The following is a 21,614-nucleotide window of genomic DNA, read 5'->3' as shown; positions in this document are numbered from 1 at the left end:
TATAACATGGTATGATTGTACCACTCCGGTATATGGGCTGAGAGTGGTATTTCAGCTCAGTCTCAGACCTCTTGTACACGACCATATGCCATATGACCGTGATATACGGTCCGTGAGCAGGCCATATGTCCCGGAGCGGCGAAACTTTTAAATACATAAAGGGAATCAACAAGGTAAAAGAGGAGAGACTATTTAAAAGAAGAAAAACTGCTACAAGAGGACATTGTGGTAGCTGCAAATACAGTGAAGGAGTTTAAGCATGCATGGGATAGGCATAAGGCTATCCTTCATATAAGATAGGGCCAGGGGCTATCCATAGTACTCAGTATATTGGGCAGACTAGAGGTTCTTATCTGCCGACACATTCTATGTTTCTATGTGCTCCCGTGCGCACGATCAATGCCGCTCCAGGACATATGGCCCGCTCACGGACCGTATATCTCGGAGGGAATACGGTCATGGGCAAGAGGCCTCACTCTTCTGAATAGGAATGAGCTACAATACCAGACACAGTCAATGGACAAGAGTGCTGTTATTTATGGAAGAATGCAGACCATTTTTCTAACCTTCTTAAACCCTTAGGTTGATAAGTTCTTCCAACTACATACATTAAAAGAAACTCTGAAAACATATTACATGTTATGTATACACAGTATATTTCTCATATGTTCATATAAACTAACACACTTCTTATCTCCAACGCTTTGGAATAATTAGAACACTAATACAAAAATGTAAGCTCTTGGGGAACACTGACTCTAAACCAGATCCAGCTGGTTTAAGGAGTCTTACAGGCAATGCTCCTTGGGAAAATATTCAGATTAGCTCTATATATTTTATCTGGAGAAGAGATATTTTGCATACAAAGATATCAGGGGAAATGTAAATTCAGTGCCTTAGCATCACTAATAAGTAAAGTATCCCGAAACTGGGAACCACACTTGTAAATGAAGAACCTTACCTCAAATAAGTCGTCATATTCCTCTGGACTTTCCAGATTTGTTGTTGCCGTCTCCTCAGAACAGACAGAAAAGGCAAAGAGAATAGAAAAACTACAGAGAGAAAAGAGCATAATGTTACTGGATGAGAACCTGCCCATTTTCCTTGGTTGTACAGCTGATTTAGAGAATCCTTGTTGTTAGCTGGTCTTCATTATATATGGTATTTGAACAAAAAGCCACCTCAGACAAGGACATACTCAACTGTGACACCTTCCTAATTAATACAGAGGCCCTAAATTAGGCCATAAAGAATCAGAAGAATTTATTTACGAACACATTGGCTTTGAAAGTATATGTAACCGAATTATTGTCTTTGCATTAATTAGATTTTTGAAGAACATAACAAGTAGGGGTCCACATGAGATGGAATCAATTAGCACATACTCCACATTTTAATTCTTTTTGTTTCTACATAATATATTTAATAAGCATAAATATCATGTTTATTATTGGTAGATTATCTAATCTAAACTATTCTACAAGCATATTTGTTTTTATGGACGGGAAGAATAAAGAATAGATGCCACAGGGATGGTATAATCAAAACCACCGGTGAAACATTTACAGAGATATCTGTATTGATGCACCTAGGTAACACTATGAGTCACTTAAGTTCTTCTCTCAGCCTATGACTGAGTTCTTAGAGGTATCACCAGTCTAAGGGCCTGTTCACATGGCGGGTTTTACTGCAGAATTATGGTGCGGACAGCCATGCCAAAATTCCGGCGAAAACACGCCAGCAGCCACATCCTTTATGCTTGCCAGATATCTCAATGGCAGGCAGCGTTGAAGATCACAAAAAGCAGATTAAAACCACTAGATATAAGCAAATTTTTTAAAAATTAGATTCGCCGGTTCGCCAAATTCGGGTAAAATTCGATTTGATCTGAATATATTTGCGTCGAATTACATTAAAAACTGCTATTTCCTGGCTGCTGAGAGCCTTTATAGTGGTGTAGAACACTGTGCCTTGCAGTAACACGCATAGGGAGTCTGCTTTGGTAGTGAAATATTACTGTGAGTCCGTATGATACGCAGATGACAGGCGTCGTTCTTAGAATCACTGCACACTTCACTTATTAGGGCAGTCACGGGGCCAAAAACTGACCAAATAACTCAAGTATGAACTCAGCCTTACAGGTCGCTGTTAGCGCCAAGAAGAAGCGCACTCCTTTTACACAGTCGCCAGCTGATTCCACATCGATGTCAACAGAACCTGTTCTATTAAAGGTGTATGTATACAAGTAGAGCCTCCCTGACAGAGTGGAGAGGGTGTCAGTAGTAATTTTTTGTTGACGTCACTGATTAATTTTCCCTCCTCTGATCCGTTAGAACAATAACCCACAAAAAACTGATCCTGTCTGTGGAGCATCCGCCTTCACTCGGTCAGCATTTGCTCAATAATCCATTAGTATTGCTAATGCCCAAAAAAACCCAAAAAAACAGGAGTGGATCTAAAACAGAGATGACACGTGAATGGAATATTTGCATGTCTTCTGTGTTTTGTACCCACTCCTGCTTTTGACTACCAAATCATAAGCCAATTCTGATGGGACCATATAGGCCTTACAGCTGCTACACAGACAGGATCCGTTGTGCGTCTCATTTTTCCTTCCTTCTGACAGATCAGAAGAAAGGTCAAATAAATGATGATGTCAGCCAGGCCGAAAGCCAAAATAGTGGACCAATCATGAAGTGGAGAGGGTAGGAACAGCATGAGAAGTCAACATAGTGGACCTATAACAAAGTGGTGAGGTGGAAGCAGCATGAGGAGACCATAGAGTGGCCCAATGACAGTCAGGAGTTGGCAGCAGTATGAGGAGGCCACCGAGTGGCACAATGACAGAGTCTGGAGTTGGCAGCAGTATGAGGAGGCCCCCTAATGGCACAATGACAGAGTCTGGAGGTGGTGGCAGCATTAAGAGGTTGTCATTGTTTTCATGTATTTTTTGTATATTTGTTGTTTCATAATATATATTTTCCTCATACTTTCAGATGTCACACGACCTCACACGTTATTCGGTCCATACAGCAAAAGGAGTTTTTAAGTCACCCATCATTTTTACCCAAAAAAACTAATTTGAAAGAAAACATTTCGCCACAACGTCATTCGGTTCATACAGCAAAAGGAGTTTTGCAGTCACTATTATCAATATTACCGGGAAAAAAAACACTTTGAAAGAGTGGCACAATGACAGAGTCTGGAGGTGGCGGATGCAGCAGCAGCATCATGAGAAGGCCACCGAGTGGCACAATGACAGAGTCTGTAGATGGCAGCAGTATGATAAGGCCACCGAGTGGCAAGGCGACATAGTTTGGAGGTGGCAGCAGCATCCGGAGACCACAGAGTGGCAAGGTGACATAGTGTGGAGATGGCAGCAGCATGAGGAGACCACAGAGTGACAAGGTGACATAGTTTGGTGGTGGCAGCAACATCAGGAAGCCACAGAGTGGCAAAGTGAAATAGTGTGGATATGGCAGCAGCATGAGGAGACCACAGAGTGGCAAGGTGACATAATGTGGAGATGGCAGCAGCAGCAGGATACCACAGAGTGGCAAGGTGACAGTGTACAGATGGCAGCAGCATGAGGAGACCACAGTGGCAAGGTGACATAGTATGGAGATGGCAGCAGCATGAGTAGGCCACAGAGTGGCACAACAACAGAGTCTGGAGGTGGCAGCAGCATGAGTAGGCCACAGAGTGGCACAATGACAGAGTGTGGAGGTGGCAGCAGCATGAGGAAGCCACAGAATGGCACAATGACAGTGTCGATCGACCAAGATACTTCTGGGGGAACCTGCCTGGCATGAACAGGACTCTAGTAGCTACAGACAATGACAAGATAGAGCGTCAAGATAGCTTTGAGCCCGGAAGAGTCGCGAAGTTCACCAAGATACAATACTAAAGATTTTACCGCATATAACCACAGCGCTGACCGCGGAATAAATTTTGTTTTTCCACCGAAATACTTTAATAAAGATTTTACCACATATTACTACAGCGCTGAACGCTGAATAAAATTTGTTTTTTCCACCGAAATACATCACAAAAGATTTTACCGCATATAACTGGGCACAGGAATTGGAGAGGGTGTTCGGATTCCCCCCGCACTATACGGACATCTCAGAAATGAACCACTGCTCCCGATAGCAGCTCCTGGGAATGTCATAGAGCGTCCTGGTCATCGGGCATCTATTCGCTTCGCTGAAGGATGATTTTGAAAGTGTGTAGAAGCCACACGGGGCCCCCACACTGCAGACTTATCATGGAGACATCATGGAGATTTTACCGTATATAACTATAGCGCAGAACACTGAATAAAATTGGTTTTTCGACCGCAATACGTCAATAAAGATTTTACCACATATAACTGCAGTGTTGAATGCTGAATAAATTTAGTTTTTCGACCGAAATACGTCACAAAAGATTTTACCACATATAACTGCAGTGCTGAACGCTGAATACAATTAGTTTTTCCACCGAAATACATCCCAAAAGGTTTTACCACATATATCTGCGACAGAAATACGTCAATAAAGATTTTACCACATATAATGGAGTACGGAGATTGAGAGGGTGTTCGGATTCCCCCCGCACTATACGGACGTCTCAGAAATGAACCGCTGCTCCCGACAGCAGCTCCTGGGAAGATCATGGAGCGTCCGGTCATCCGGCATCTATTCGCTCTGCTGAAGGATGATTGTAAAAGTGTGTAGAAGCCACACGGGGCCCACGCTGCAGATTTATCATGGAGACATGGAAATTTTACCGCATATAACCACAGCGCTGACTGCTGAGTAAATTTTGTTTTTCAACCAAAGTACTTCAATAAAGATTGCACTGACTGACTGCTACCACCGCTACTTCCGTGAACCCCTGCACCACTATTTCCCGGGTAAGTAGGCTGCTGCGAATCAGGTGCTCTACCCTGGGCACTTTGGCTCCCAACCTCTTACTGCTGCCACCCTGCTGACTTCCAGCCATTCTTTCAAACACATATAACCGCTGACAAGAACTGAGAATATATTTTTCTTTTTGTACTGAAATAGGCCAGTAAACGCTTTCAGCAGAAATAAATGCACCAGTGAAGTGCGTATTTTTTTTAAATTTCTGTACTGAAATAGGCCACTAAAGCCTTTTGCCACAAATAACTGCACCAGTGAAGTGCGTATATTTTTTTTCTTTCTATAATGAAATAGGCCACTGAATGCTTTTGCCACAAATAAGTGCACCAGTGAAGTACGTATATATATATATATATATATATTTTTTTTTACTGTAATACGCCCCTGTACGCTTTCAACAGAAATAACTGCAGAAGCGAACTGAGAATATATTTATCTTGTTGGACTGAAATAGGCCACTATACGCTTTGACCAGAAAAAACTGAAAGAGTGAAGTGCGTATATATTTTTCTTGTAGTACTGAAATACGCCCCTATACGCTTTCACCAGAAATAACTGCAACAGTGCAGTGCGTATATATTTTTCATTTTTTACTGTAATACGCCCCTATACGCTTTTAACAGAAATAACTGCAGAAGTGAACTGAGAATATATATTTCTTGTTGGACTGAAATAGGCCACTATATGCTTTCACCAGAATTAACTGCAGAAATGCACTGAGAATATATTTTTCTTGTTGTACTGGAATTCGACCCTATACGCTTTGACCAGAAAAAACTGCAACAGTGCAGTGCGTATATATATATATTTTTTATGAAATACGCCCCTATACGCTTTCACCAGAAATAACTGCAGAAGTGAAGTGCATATATATTTTTCTTGTAGTACTGAAATACGCCCCTATAATCTTTCACCAGAAATAACTGCCTGTGCAAGATTACGGCGCTTCTCTTCAATTTCACAGAGGCAAGTGCAGTGAATAAATTAGCTAGGAGGCGGCGCTGGGCGTGGAGATTGCAGGCACAGGCATCATCGCTTTGCTGCCTGTGCCGTTCGCAGCGTGCCCTGTGCTGATAAAGTCCTGTCACTATGCGGGCCGCATGACACGGCTTTGCAGGCCGCATTTGGCCCGCGGGCCGTAGGTTGGGCATCACTGGACTAGGCCATTCCAACACATTTACATGTTTCCCCTTAAACCACACAGGTGTTGCTTTAAGCAGTGTGTTTGGGGTCATTGTCCTGCTGGAAGGTGAACGTTGTCCTAGCCTCAAATCGCGCACAGAGTGGTACAGGTTTTGCTGAAGAATATCCCTGTATTTAGCACCATCCATCTTTCCCTCAACTCTGACCAGTTTCCCAGTCCCGGCTGCTGAAAAACATCCCCACAGCATGATGCTGCCACCACCATGTTTCACTGTGGGGATGGTGTTCTTTGGGTGATGTGTTGGGTTTGCTCAAGTCATAGCATTTTCTTTGATAGCTAAAAAGTTCAATTTTAGTCTCATCAGACCAGAGCACCTTCCTCCATATATTTTGGGAGTCTCCCACATGCCTTTCCCCAAACTCACAACGTGCCTTTTTGTTTTTAGCTGAAAGTAATGGCTTTCTTCTGGCCACTCTGCCATAAAGCCCAACTCTATTTAGCGTACGGCTTATTGTTGTCCTATGTACAGATACTTCAGTCTCTGTTGTGGAATTCTGCAGCTCCTCCAGGGTTACCTTAGGTCTCTGTGCTGCCTCTCTGATTAATGCCTTCCTTGCCTGGTCCATGAGTTTTGGTGGGCAGACGTCTCTTGGCAGGTTTGCTGTTGTGACATATTCTTTCCATTTGGTTATGATAGATTTGATGGTGCTCCTGGCAATTATCAAAGATTTGGATATTTTTTATAACCTAACCCTGACTTATACTTCTCAACAACATTGTCCCTTACTTGTTTGGAGAGTTCCTTGGTCTTCATGGCAGTGTTTTGTTAGTGATGTCTCTTGCTTAGATGTTGCAGCCTTTGGGGCCTTTCAAAAAAGGTGTGTATATGTAATGACAGATCATGTGACACTTAGATTGCACATAGGTGGACATCATTTTACTAAATATGTGACTTCTGAAGGTAATTGGTTGCATCAGAGCTTTTTATGGTCTTCCTAACAAAGGGGGCGAATACATAAGCACATGCCAATTTTCTGTTTTCTAGTTCTAAACAATAGTTTTATTTATATATTTTTCTTATTTAATTTCACCAACTTAGACTATTGTGTTCTGATCTATCACATACAATTCTGATTAAAAAAACATTGAACTAAAGGCTGTAATGTAACAAAATACGAAAAAAGTCAAGGGGGGTGAATACTTTTGCAAGGCACTGTATATGTACAGTACAGACCAAAAGTTTGGACACACCTTCTCATTCAAAGAGTTTTCTTTATTTTCATGACTATGAAGGCATCAAAACTATGAATTAACACATGTGAAATTATATACATAACAAACAAGTGTAAAACAACTGAAAATATGTCATATTTTAGGTTCTTCAAAGTAGCCACCTTTTGCTTTGCACACTCTTGGCATTCTCTTGATGAGCTTCAAGAGGTAGTCCCCTGAAATGGTTTTCACTTCACAGGTGTGCCCTGTCAGGTTCAATAAGTGGGATTTCTTGCCTTATAAATGGGGTTGGGACCATCAGTTGCGTTGAGGAGAAGTCAGGTGGATACACAGCTGATAGTCCTACTGAATAGACTGTTAGAATTTGTATTATGGCAAGTAAAAAGCAGCTAAGTAAAGAAAAACGAGTGGCCATCATTACTTTAAGAAATGAAGGTCAGTCAGTCAGCTGAAAAATTGGGAAAACTTTGAAAGTAAGGGCTATTTGACCATGAAGGAGAGTGATGGGGTCCTGCGCCAGATGACCTGGCCTCCACAGTCACCGGACCTGAACCCAATCGAGATGGTTTGGGGTGAGCTGGACCGCAGAGTGAAGGCAAAAGGGCCAACAAGTGCTAAGCATCTCTGGGAACTCCTTCAAGACTGTTGGAAGACCATTTCAGGGGACTACCTCTTGAAGCTCATCAAGAGAATGCCAAGAGTGTGCAAAGCAGTAATCAAAGCAAAAGGTGGCTACTTTGAAAAACCTAGAATATGACATATTTTCTGTTGTTTCACACTTGTTTGTTATGTATATAATTCCACATGTGTTAATTCATAGTTTTGATGCCTTCATAGTCATGAAAATAAAGAAAACTCTTTGAATGAGAAGGTGTGTCCAAACTTTTGGTCTGTACTGTATGTGTGTATGTACAGTATGTTCTGCGATCACTCAAAAACGCAACCATCCATTTCAACGAAACTTGGTATACACATCCCTTGCTACCTGGAAAGAAATCCTATGGGGGGTCACAGCTCTCTAGGATGTACCGTTCCTGAGATAATCCCCAAAAATGACCTCCATTAGCCAATACAAACCTGCAAGTCTTTCTCTTCATATCCCAACTGCCATATACACAGTCACATGTCCCTTATCAGCCAGGGGTGGGGTGCTGTAGAGCAGGGGTGTAACTAGAAGTGACTGGGCCCCACAGCAAATATTTGTAAGGGCCCCCCCAGCGCGCTCCGCACCTCCCTCCTCCTGTGTAAACCCCACTCCTTTGGCACAGTGTAGCGGTATACTGTATATTGTGGGGCACAGTGTATGCTATATGTGTATAACAAACATATTTCATATGAAAACTTACAGTTACTTGACTTGGCCCTTGGGGATCTCGGACGCCACTTCCACACTTTGGTCGGGGGCTCGGTGGAGCTGATGTTGTGCTTTATCCTAATGAGAATGATTTCATAATAAGGATTTGGAGAAGGGGCAGAGGAATAGCAGAGCAGGGAGAGGCTGGTGCTGCTACTAGGGGCTCATACCATGGGGGAGTAATAAAGCCCACCATAATGCCCCCCTAGAAGAAATAATTCTCCTTATAATGTGACAGTGCAAAAATACCCCCTTGTAATGCCCCCAGTTGAGCTAATGTCCCCATAGTGCCCCCATAATATCCCAGTATAAAATACCCCTATATAGTGCCCCCAGTAAATTCCCCCAAAGTGCTTCTCTCCCCCCTTCCTGCTAGTGCCCCCCATAATGTACCAGTATAAAATGCCCCATATATAGTGCCCCTCATGTGCCATATATGGAGTCAGTGCTTGTATTTCAGAAAAGTTTCTGCTGGGATTCGAACCCACGACCTTCTGTATCAGAGGCAAAGCACCTAACCACACGACCATAAGAGCTGCCTGCTCAAACAATAAATATTACATGATTATCGTTGATAACATCACATTTCTATCCTTATCGTTGTTTCCTTTCACATACAAAAGATATATAGAAAAGAAAAGAAAAAGAAAATTTTTTAGCCCCCCTAGGTTGTCTTGGATGTTTCCAGAAAAAAATGATTTCATGATCTCATATCGGGGATTTCAGTCATCCTTCCTTCATTTCTTTATTAATTCAACACTTTTTGCCTCTTCATTCTTCTCTCCTTTTTCCCCCTCCTTCCTTCTATCTATTTGCTTTCCCCTTTACTTTCATTTTATCTTGCAGGTATGTTCATATCTCTGCACCCTCTCACATAGATTCTTCCACTCTTCAACATTTGGTGGTCTATCCGCCGCCCACTCTCTAGCCACTACGACCCGCGCCAACATTAATCCTCTTTCCCATTTCATCTCACATTTTTTTTCCAAACCAATTTCTCTAATGTATCCAAGCACAGCTATCGAGATCTCCAGTGGCGCAGTACTACCAGTTGCTCTGGTGAGCTCTTTAAATACTTGGGTCCAGTAGACCTGTATGAAAGGGCAATACCAAATCAAGTGGATAAAATCTGCGTTATCCATTCTACATTTCCAGCATCTAGAGTCAGACCACACATGGAGTACTGTGTACAGTTCTGGGCTCCAGTGAATCTATATATCTCTAAGTATTGCTATACAGTAGATAGATATATAGAGATATAGCAAAGCTGAGTGTGCTGGGGCAGCTGTCATGTGTATAGATGTAGCAGTGCTGGGTGTGTTTGGGCAGCTGTCATGTGTATAGATGTAGCAGAGGTGGGTTTGCTGGGGCAGCTGTCATATATAGAGATATAGTAGAGCTGAGTGTGCTGGTGCAGCTGTCATGTGTATTCGATGTAGCAGAGCTGGGTGTGCTGGGGCAGCTATCATATATATAGATATAGTAGGGCTGAGTGTGCTGGGACAGCTGTCATAAAGAGATATAGCAGTGCTGGGTGTGTTGGGGCAGCTGTCATGTGTATAGATGTACACTTAGCCAGCTATAACAGTAGAAGTCTCATATTTTTTCAATCAGTAGCAATGCAGCCCTTATGGCTGTGTGGGTAAATGCTTTGCCTCTTATACATGGTACATGGAGGTTGTGGGTTCAAATCCCAGACACATCAGGAGACTTCAGGAGACAGTAAGATTAGATCACATTAGCAAGGGGGCCTGGTCCGCTGCTGCTGTGAAGGGGCCCTGAACATTAAGACAAGAATCGATCATATTTAACTAACTTGAAAATAAACTGTCACACACGCTGCCGGGGCGCCGGGCGCCGGACCCCGAAGCAGCCGCTTCCCCGGTAGTTACGCCACTGCTGTAGAGGTCACTGTTAAGAGGGCAGGGTGTTGTCACATTTTAAGAGAGCAGAGCTCTGTAGAGATCGATGTTAAGGGGGCGGGTTATTGTGGAAATGTTAACGAGACGGGGTACTGTGGAGGTCACTAATAAAAGGGCTGCCGCTGTGGAAGTCACTGTTAAAGGGGAGGGCGCTGTGGATGTTACTGTCAAGGGGGCAGGTCACAGTTGAAGGGGCGGGGTACTATAGATGTCACTGTTATTGTGGATACTGTCGATATCTTTTAACGACACACACAAACATTAAATGAAATAGATGAAATATACCAGTGCAAAACCAAGTCCTTCTACTAGTATCAGAATAAAGAAACAGGAGGGAAAAACCCTAAAAATGCTGCTAAAGGTGGGCACAGAGCACCAACGCAACAGCATTGGTCTTCCTCCTCCAAATGTAGTGTTGTGAAAGAAGGAAGGTGCTACTGTCCAAAACTTTGAGGTCGTCTCAAGTTTGCTCAAGAACACCTGGATGTTTCACAATACTTCTTTGAAAATGAGCCAAAAGTGGAACTTTTTAACACAAATGCACAACGCTGTGTTTGGAGAAAAAAAAGAACCCTGCACACCAATATACTGTATATATGTTTATATACAGAGTAAGAGGCAAACGGACACCTCCTCTTCTGTCCATCTTACCAGCCGTGGCTCTCATGGTTCTAGCCATGGCCCTTTTCCTCTACAGGTGGCATAGAAGTCGATGATTCTTCAGTCAACGTTTGAATGGATGTCTTCCACCAATCCGAGGATAGAAAACATATTCTTTGTGGCTTCTTGTCTAAGATGATCATTAATAATTGCCGTTAGCATCAAAAAAAAATTTCCAGTCTGCAGTCGGACACTGAATCCATGGCAAGCACACTGGGTTCTAATTTCACCTAACCTACAATAAGGTTACTAAAATGCTGATAATTTAGAATAAAATATAAACTACTTTATTAATTCCTCGGACAACTGGAACACAATACAGGTGTAGTCCCTGAGTCAACCTGAACATTCTCTCTTCTTGTAACATAGCCCAATTGCATGGCCTGATCGTGACCAGTTTATTGATTTTGTGGCCAAGTACTCCTTCATAGAAAGGATCCACCAAAGCCTAATTGTTCCAAGTCAGTTTTTATGTCAGGATGCAGAACTTGACGGCCCCTGTTTTAGGTGCAGTAGAGCAGAGACAGCAGAGAAGATTTGACTATATACATTGAAGACTCTTTAAAAGGAGTTCTAGGGAAACATTTTTATCTCACCTTAGCAACTTGATGCTGTTGTGCAATCTGAGCATAAGAGTTGTGGTCTGAAGCAGCACAGCCTCGGCACAAGGTGGGACCCCAGCTCAGGAGAAGGGAAAACATTGTCTGGCAACCGGATGCAGCCGTTGACATGGCCCAGAGCACCAGAGAGGACTAAAAGGATGTGTCAGGAGTAACAAATCATGAGCAGATCTACTGTAAGAGCATTAGAAGGATGGTATACCAAGTTAAGAGGGAGAGATTAAAGGGTTTCTACCACCAGAAATACTGTTATGTAGCTGACTGACATTGGCGATGCGCTAATGTCAGCACTACATAACAGTATGTTTCTGACATTTGTCCCTGCAGCCGTTCTGATAAAATAAGCACTTTTATAATATGCTAATGAGCCTCTAGGTGCTATGTGGGCGTAAAATCAGCACCTAGAGGCTCCGTCTACTCACCCTTTATCTCGCCCAGGTCCCCTGTTCTGCCTGCCCTGCTCCTCTTGATTGATGTCACGGTTCGCAGAATCGCTGACGAAATCCCGTGCTGATGCCGGCTTCCTCACTGTGACGTAGTCGGCGCAGGTGCAGTGAGGAATCCGGCACCAGGAGCGCATCATTCACTCACTGCGCCTGCGCCGAATACAGAAGTGAACGGCGCAGGCGAGGGATTTCGTCAGCGATGCTGCGAACTGTGACATCAATCAAGAGGAGCGGGGCGGGCAGAACAGGGGACCTGGGCGGGATAAAGGGTGAGTAGACGGAGCCTCTAGGTGCTGATTTTACGTCCACATAGCACCTAGAGGCTCATTAGCATATTATAAAAGTGGTTATTTTATCAGAATGGCTGCAGGGAGAAATGTAAAAAACACACTGTTATGTAGTGCTGACATTAGCACATCGCTAAGGTCAAAAATTGGCCTGGCTGTTGCATTTGGGATGTATTGAAGCAAAGATAATTTGATAAGTAGAAGCAATACTATATTACAATAGTCAAGGCAGGAAATGGTAACAGTGTGAATGTATTTTTTGGAGTATCAATAGTGAAATATGGTTGGATACAGAATATGATTTTAAAGGGCATTTATATTTTTGCAATCAACATATTATTTCAGTGCATTAAAATAAAAAAATTATGCTACTTTCCCAATACATCCCCACACGTAATCTCCGATCCTCACAAGACCTCCTTCTCTCCTCTCCTCTTATCACCTCTAGTGATGAGCGTCAGGGGCAATATTCGAATTAGTGATATTTCACGAATATTAATGATGCACAGATTTTTGCGCAATACGTGCAACTTCACATTTTAGCAGGTGTAAGAAGGAACAAGGGGCCGTCATTGATGGAAGATACGTGTCACCGAGGTTCCTGGCCTCGGTGAGGTAAGAACCGGGTTTTTCCCTGAAGTGTCAGTTTTGCAGTTGCAGTCTGACACTTCAGCTGTTAGTGTGGCTGTAAAGCCGATCCGGGCCGGTTCTTACTGGGAGCAGCCAAAGAGCAGGGTGGATGGCTGTTCCCCACGGTTCCAGGCCGGGTTTTGGCTGGGATATAAAAACCCAGCCAGCACGTTCAACTGGTGTGGATTATCCTCCATGACTGAGAAGCTGTGGAGTCTGTGTCTTGAGAGCCGCATGCTGTGGACTGCGGGGGGAAAACTGCTGACCAGGTGAAGGTTTTTTGCTCTGTGGACTTTGTGTGGTGTGAACAGGCACCAAAACTGAACACTGTTACTTTTGGCTTGTTTTTCCTTACGTGTGAAAAAAACACTGAACTTTGCTTTACAACCTTGTTTTTGCCTCTGTACTGCGTCTGCTTACCCTGCCTACCAGAGCGAATCCCCACACAGGTCTGACTACATATTACTGATCGGTGCACTAAGTATTGTTGTGACATCACAGAACTATGTCTGTAGCATGTATGTATGGACAGCAGAACCTACACTATATCACTATCTAACCTACACTGACAATCTCCCACTAACTATCTGTATAATATACATATAAGCTATCTAACTATCTAATGTAGTGTGGAAAGCACAGCAATAACACTGCTGTCTCTCTCAGAACTTTAAAAAACTGTAGAAAATGGCTGCTGGGGAGGTTCTTATATAGTAAGGGGTGGGCAACTTTCCTATTGGTTGCTAGGGATGTTGCTAAGCTCAGACAAAGACATTGCAGCCTTCTCATTGGCCCACAAGCAAGAAGCAGGGAGGGATCATGGGTTCTGTTGAAAAAAAAATCTAGAATATATACGAATATATAGCGCTACATTCTAAATCTTCGTGAATTCTCCAAGTGGTGATATTTGCGATTAAAATTAGAATATTCGCGCCCAACAGTGCTGTGGAGGTCTCAGTTCAGGGGCAGGTAGGGTGGCTATTCAGACAAAATGTTGTGCGACTCATGTCGTCATGTAACCCTAGCATTAAAGTGGCAGGGCGCTGTGGAGGTCACTATTAAAGGGGCCGGCAGTGTGGAGGTCACTGTTAAACCCTTGAGGACAGGGCTAATTTTCACCTTGAGGACCAGGACATTTTTTTGCAAATCTGACATGTGTCACTTTAAGTGGTGATAACTTTAAAACGCTTTTATTTATTGAGGCCATTCTGAGATTGTTTTCTTTTTACCAAAAATGTGGAAAAATTAGCTAATTTCCAAATTTCTATTTCTCTACTTTTATAATAGATAGTAAAACTTCCAAAAATAGTTATTACTTTACATTCCCCATACGTCTACTTCATGTTTGGAACACTTTGTGAATGCCATTTTATTGGGGATGTTAGAAGGCTTAAAAATTTCTAAAACACACTTTTTCAGGACCAGTTCAGGTCTGAAGTCACTTTGTGAGGCTTACATAATAGAAACCACCCAAAAATGACCCCATTTTACAAACTACACCCTTCAAGGTATTCAAAACTTATTTTACAAACTTTGTTAACCCTTTGGGTGTTCCACAAGAGTTAATGGAAAATAGAAATAAAATTTCAAAATTTCACTTTTTTGGCAGATTTTCCATTTTAATTTTTTTTCCAGTTACAAAGCAAGGTTTAACAGCCAAACAAAACTCAATATTTATGGCCCTGATTCTTTAGTTTACAGAAACACCCCATATGTGGTCGTAAACTGCTGTACAGGCACACGGCAGGGTGCAGGAGGAAAGGAATGCCATACGGTTTTTGGAAGGCAGATTTTGCTGGACTGGTTTTTTGACACCATGTCCCATTTGAAGCCCCCCTGATGCACCCCTAGAGTAGAAACTCCAAAAAAGTGACCCCATTTTAGAAACTACGGGATAGGGTGGCAGTTTTGTTGGTACTATTTTAGGGTACATATGATTTTTTGGTTGCTCTATATTACACTTTTTGTGAGGCAAGATAACAAGAAATAGCTGTTTTGGCATCGTTTTTATTTTTTGTTATTTATAACTAGGGATGAGCGAACCCGAACTGTATAGTACGGGTTCGTACCGAATTTTGGGGTGTCCGTGACACGGACCCGAACATTTTCGTAAAAGTCCGGGTTCGGTGTTTGGCGCTTTTTGAAAGGCTGCAAAGCAGCCAATCAACAAGCGTCATACTACTTGCCCCATGAGGCCATCACAGCCATGCCTACTATTGGCATGGCTGTGATTGGCCAGTGCAGTATGTGACCCAGCCTCTATATAAGCTTGGGTCACGTAGCGCTGCACGTCACTCTGCTGTTACAAGTGTAGGGAGAGGTTGCAGCTGCGACGTTAGGGCGAGATTAGGCAGTGATTAACTCCTCCAAAACACTTAAGACAGTGATCGATCTTATTTTTTGGCTATATCCTACATCAAGGGCAAGCTGCCACCAAGTCCATTTAACCATCAATAGTGTGGTTATTTTTTGGCTATATCCTACATCAGGGGCAAGCTGCCACCAAGTCCATTTAACCATCAATAGTGTGGTTATTTAAATCTATCCCTAAAAGGGTATATTAGATTCAAGGTGCTGATAGAGTCATTCTCAATAACTTCACACACACGCTACTGTGCATATCCAAGTCGAATTCTGTCCGTAAACGTATACCTGTCACCCAGCGCCTAAATAATAGGCCTCAAATTTATATTCAGCTAAATCTGTGGCTATTGCTGTAGCTGCTCAAGTTATTTTGTGTCTGTCAAAGCACAGTTTTTGTTCTGGGTTGAAATACAATTCCCAACCTAGCAATTTTCTAAATTAGTGGTTTCTGCTGTATCAGGCCTACTTTAAATCTATCCCTAAAAGGGTATATTAGATTCAAGGTGCTGATAGGGTCATTCTCAATAACTTCATACACACGCTACTGTGCATATCCAAGTCTAATTCTGTCCGTAAACATATACCTGTCACCCAGCGCCTAAATAATAGGCCTCAAATTTATATTCAGCTAAATCTGTCATTACTGCTGTGCCTGTATTAGTGTAATACGGTACCTAAATAGATAGCCAGATAGTGTTAGGTGTCTGTAAAAAAAGGCCTGAATTTGAATTCAATACATTGGGCCAAATAATATTTTTCTTATTGTGGTGAACGGTAACAATGAGGAAAACATCTAGTAAGGGACGCGGACATGGTCGTGGTGGTGTTAGTGGACCCTCTGGTGCTGGGAGAGGACGTGGCCGTTCTGCCACAGCCACACGTCCTAGTGTACCAACTACCTCAGGTCCCAGTAGCCACTAGAATTTACAGGGATATTTGGTGGGGCCCAATGCCGTTCTAAGGATGGTAAGGCCTGAGCAGGTACAGGCATTAGTCAATTGGGTGTCCGACAGTGGATCCAGCACGTTCACATTATCTCCCACCCAGTCTTCTGCAGAAAGCGCACAGATGGCGCATGAAAACAAAGCCCATCAGTCTGTCACATCACCCCCATGCATATCAGGGAAACTGTCTGAGCCTCAAGTTATGCAGCAGTCTCTTATGCTGTTTGAAGACTCTGCTGGCAGGGTTTCCCAAGGGCATCCACCTAGCCCTTCCCCAGCGGTGGAAGACATAGAATGCACTAACGCACAACCACTTATGTTTCCTGATGATGAGAACATGGGAATACCACCTCAGCACATCTCTGATGATGACGAAACACAGGTTCCAACTGCTGCGTGTTTCTGCAGTGTGCAGACTGAACAGGAGGTCAGGGATGAAGACGATGCAGGGGACGATGAGGTCCTAGACCCCACATGGAATGAAGGTCGTGCCACTGACTTTCACAGTTCGGAGGAAGAGGCAGTAGTGAGACCGAGCCAACAGCGTAGCAAAAGACAAAGAGGGAGCAGTGGGCAAAAGCAGAACACCCGCCGCCAAGAGACTCAGCCTGCTACTGACCGCCGCCATCTGGGACCGAGCACCCCAAAGGCAGCTTCAAGGAGTTCCCTGGCATGGCACTTCTTCAAACAATGTGCTGACGACAAGACCCGAGTGGTTTGCATGCTGTGCCATCAGAGCCTGAAGCGAGGCATTAACGTTCTGAACCTTAGCACAACCTGCATGACCAGGCACCTGCATGCAAAGCATGAACTGCAGTGGAGTAAACACCTTAAAAACAAGGAAGTCACTCAGGCTCCCCCTGCTACCTCTTCTGCTGCTGCTGCCACCTCGGCCTCTTCCTCCGCCTCTGGAGGAACGTTGGCACCTGCCACCCAGCAAACATGGGATGTACCACCAACACCACCACCTGCGTCACCAAGCATCTCAACCATGTCACACGGCAGCGTTCAGCTCTCCATCTCACAAACATTTGAGAGAAAGCGTAAATTCCCACCTAGCCACCCTCGATCCCTGGCCCTGAATGCCAGCATTTCTAAACTACTGGCCTATGAAATGCTGTCATTCAGGCTGGTGGACACAGACAGCTTCAAACAGCTCATGTCGCTTGCTGTCCCACAGTATGTTGTTCCCAGCCGGTACTCCTTCTCCAAGAGAGCCGTGCCTTCCCTGCACAACCAAGTATCCGATAAAATCAAGTGTGCACTGCGCAACGCAAGGTCCACCTAACCACAGATACGTGGACCAGTAAGCACGGCCAGGGACGCTATATCTCCCTAACTGCACACTGGGTAAATGTAGTGGCCCCAGGCGGAGAGCTGTTTGGCGCACGTCCTTCCGCCGCCAAGGATCGCAGGGCAACATTCTTTGCCTCCTCCTCCTACTCAGCTTCCTCCTCCTCTTCTTCCACCTACTCATCCAGTCAGCCACACACCTTCACCACCAACTTCAGCACAGCCCGGGGTAAACGTCAGCAGGCCATTCTGAAACTCATATGTTTGGGGGACAGGCCCCACACCGCACAGGATTTGTGGTGGGGTATAGAACAACAGACTGACGAGTGGTTGCTGCCGGTGAGCCTCAAGCCCGGCCTGGTGGTGTGCGATAATGGGCGAAATCTCGTTGCAGCTCTGGGACTAGCCAGTTTGACGCACATCCCTTGCCTGGCGCATGTGCTGAATTTGGTGGTGCAGAAGTTCATTCGCAACTACCCCGACATGTCAGAGCTGCTGCATAAAGTGCGGGCCGTCTGTTCGCGCTTCCGGCGTTCACATCCTGCTGCTGCTCGCCTGTCTGCGCTACAGCGTAACTTCGGCCTTCCCGCTCACCGCCTCATATGCGACGAGCCCACCAGGTGGAACTCCACCTTGCACATGCTGGACAGACTGTGCGAGCAGCAGCAGGCCATAGTGGAGTTTCAGCTGCAGCACGCACGGGTCAGTCGCACTGCGGAACAGCACCACTTCACCACCAATGACTGGGCCTCCATGCGAGACCTGTGTGCCCTGTTGCGCTGTTTCGAGTACTCCACCAACATGGCCAGTGGCGATGACGCCATTATCAGCGTTACAATACCACTTCTATGTCTCCTTGAGAAAACACTTAGGGCGATGATGGAAGAGGAGGTGGCCCAGGAGGAGGAGGAGGAAGAGGGGTCATTTTTAGCACTTTCAGGCCAGTCTCTTCGAAGTGACTCAGAGGGAGGTTTTTTTTGCAACAGCAGAGGCCAGGTACAAATGTGGCCAGACAGGGCCCACTACTGGAGGACGAGGAGGAGGTGGAGGAGGATGAGGATGAAGCATGTTCACAGCGGGGTGGCACCCAACGCAGCTCGGGCCCATCACTGGTGCGTGGCTGGGGGGGAAACGCAGGACGATGACGATACGCCTCCCACAGAGGACAGCTTGTCCTTACCTCTGGGCAGCCTGGCACACATGAGCGACTACATGCTGCAGTGCCTGCGCAACGATAGCAGAGTTGCCCACATTTTAACGTGTGCGGACTACTGGGTTGCCACTCTGCTGGATCCCCGGTACAAAGACAATGTGCCCACCTTACTTCCTGCACTGGAGCGTGATAGGAAGATGCGCGAGTACAAGCGCACGTTGGTAGACGCGCTACTGAGAGCATTCCCAAATGTCACAGGGGAACAAGTGGAAGCCCAAGGCGAAGGCAGAGGAGGAGCAAGAGGTCGCCAACGCAGCTGTGTCATGGCCAGCTCCTCTGAGGGCAGGGTTAGCATGGCAGAGATGTGGAAAAGTTTTGTCACCACGCCACAGCTAACTGCACCACCACCTGATACGGAGCGTGTTAGCAGGAGGCAACATTTCACTAACATGGTGGAACAGTACGTGTGCACACCCCTCCACGTACTGACTGATGGTTCGGCCCCATTCAACTTCTGGGTCTCCAAATTGTCCACGTGGCCAGAGCTAGCCTTTTATGCCTTGGAGGTGCTGGCCTGCCCGGCGGCCAGCGTTTTGTCTGAACTTGTATTCAGCACGGCAGGGGGCGTCATTACAGACAAAAAAATGAACCAGGCATGGATCCCACAGGACCTGTTCATCCCTTGTGCAGATTAGACATTAACTACCTCCCCTTAACCATATATTATTGTACTCCAGGGCACTTCCTCATTCAATCCTATTTTTATTTTCATTTTACCATTATATTGCGGGGCAACCCAAAGTTGAATGAACCTCTCCTCTGTCTGGGTGCCGGGGCCTAAAAATATCTGACAGTGGCCTTTTCCAGTGGTGGGTGACATGAAGCCTGATTCTCTGCTGACATGAAGCCAGATTCTCTGCTATGGGACCTCTCTCCTCTGCCTGGGTGCCTGGGCCTAAATATCTGACAATGGACTGTTCCAGTGGTGGGTGACGTGAAGCCTGATTTTATATCAAGACACAGAGGCTTCATATTGCTTAACTCTTTCTTTACTTGAAAATGGCAGCAAAGAAGATAATCTGAAAAAATCATTATTACAGAGGTAACATAAGCCCCTCCCCCTTAGTCCTCCATAAAGGGACCTCCTCCACATCTCCACTTCCTCTTTCTTTGCTGCTGCTATTCAGATAAGTACCTCACCATAGTTCTCTGGGCTATGGGTGAAAGATTTGTGTATATTTATTGATTTTGTTCATTGTACTGCCTGTATTTTCCTTAGGGATTGTATTAGCAATTGTTTATTCCTTAGGGTTCCTTTTAGGGGTCACGTTTTTCTCCCCTTTCTGATTTATTTGTATCTGGGTTGTTAACCCCCCCCCCTTTTTTCATTGTTTCGCTCTGCGTTCGTTTTTTGCCATCTTTTTCTGTTCTGGAGGCTAATTCCCACTCTCCGGTGGTCTCCGGCCGCATCGCGGCCTTTGATTTTTTCTTACCGGCCTCGGAGGGGTCTCCTGTTTTCCTTCTGCGCCGCTTCGGCGCCATTTTCTCCTTCTTCTGACGCGCCTGCTGTATCGCGGGAGTTCGGCGGCCATTTTGGGTTGCGCCCGAGATCTCGCGATTGCGGGATTTCGGGCGCGCGCGCACTCTCCGGCCTCTTCTGGTCTCCCGGCTTCCGAGATCGCGCGAGATTTCGGAAGGAGTTCAGTGCAGCATCAACGGTCACCTCGACTTACCGCTCCTGCCCGGTCGCTGTGTTAGTTACCTATTAGGTTCTTTATTTAGGTACTGTTTGGTTTACCCATATCTGCCATCATGTCCCTGGTTCCAGCCCCCTCTCTGATTGCTAGCAGCCCTTTGCTAGATACTAATAATGTTGCTCCCCAGGCTGTGCCCACCTCTTCTGGAGCAGCTATTCCCTCCATGGCAGATGCCCAGGCTAGGGCCTTACAACAGTCCATTTCAGACGCTATTTTATCTGCTATGGGCTCTGTTTCCTCAGCCCTCACCAGCTCCCTGTCTCAGGTCCTCTGTGCCCAGACAGTTACCATGACACATGATACTACTGTGTCTTTGCCTAATACCTCCAGAAACTCATTGACCGATGGCTTAGTTCCATCATCTGACAGCGCGCTCCGGTCGCGCAAACGAGCCTATCCGCGCAAGGCAGAATGTGCACGGAACTGGAAAGCGGCTAGAGCCCAGCCGCAACCAGAGTCTGACTCTCAGGAGTCTGAGGAGGAGGTTGAGTTACTTTCCCCAGTTAACTCTGAGGGAGATGAGTTGGACTTGGATGAGGGGCAGCCTGATCCGGTCTCCCGGCCGTCTACGTCTAAGTCGCCTGCGACGACCGACGCACTGGCACCCCTTACGGATCCATCTGGTTCCCCATTGTTTGACCCGGACTCACTCCATCATCCCAGGTCATCCGAGTGGCTGCCGGCTCCTCATGTCGCTGGCTATATTGAGTCCATGGCCCGCAAGCCCCTTAGCAAGGAGGCTAGAAACAAACTGCGGGCGGAATGCCCCCGTCCAACTATACCAAACAGGGTATGTGAAACGCCCACAGTCGACCCTAAGGTCGTACAATTCTTGTCTAAGTCAGGGTTTAGTCCCCGTAGAGGCCTGGACTCAGCCCTTCGGGCATGCCAGGACAAGTT

At 45.3% G+C, this 21,614-nt stretch overlaps 1 protein-coding gene across 1 annotated transcript in view; it reads right to left on the bottom strand.

Annotated features, from left to right (window-relative positions):
- NPVF (neuropeptide VF precursor) overlaps positions 1 to 21,614 on the bottom strand; it is a 192,134-nt gene that overhangs the window by 5,354 nt on the left and 165,166 nt on the right. Inside the window, exon 4 of the mRNA XM_040433997.1 lies at positions 962 to 1,052. Within this exon, the coding sequence (XP_040289931.1) occupies positions 962 to 1,052 (91 nt within the window). The remainder of the gene's footprint in view (positions 1 to 961; positions 1,053 to 21,614) is intronic.

Source organism: Bufo bufo, chromosome 5, assembly GCF_905171765.1.
Source record: "Bufo bufo chromosome 5, aBufBuf1.1, whole genome shotgun sequence".
Lineage (NCBI taxonomy): Eukaryota > Metazoa > Chordata > Amphibia > Anura > Bufonidae > Bufo > Bufo bufo.
The sequence above is the reverse complement of the archived record's forward strand: the minus strand, read 5'-3'. Positions and strand labels throughout refer to the sequence as shown.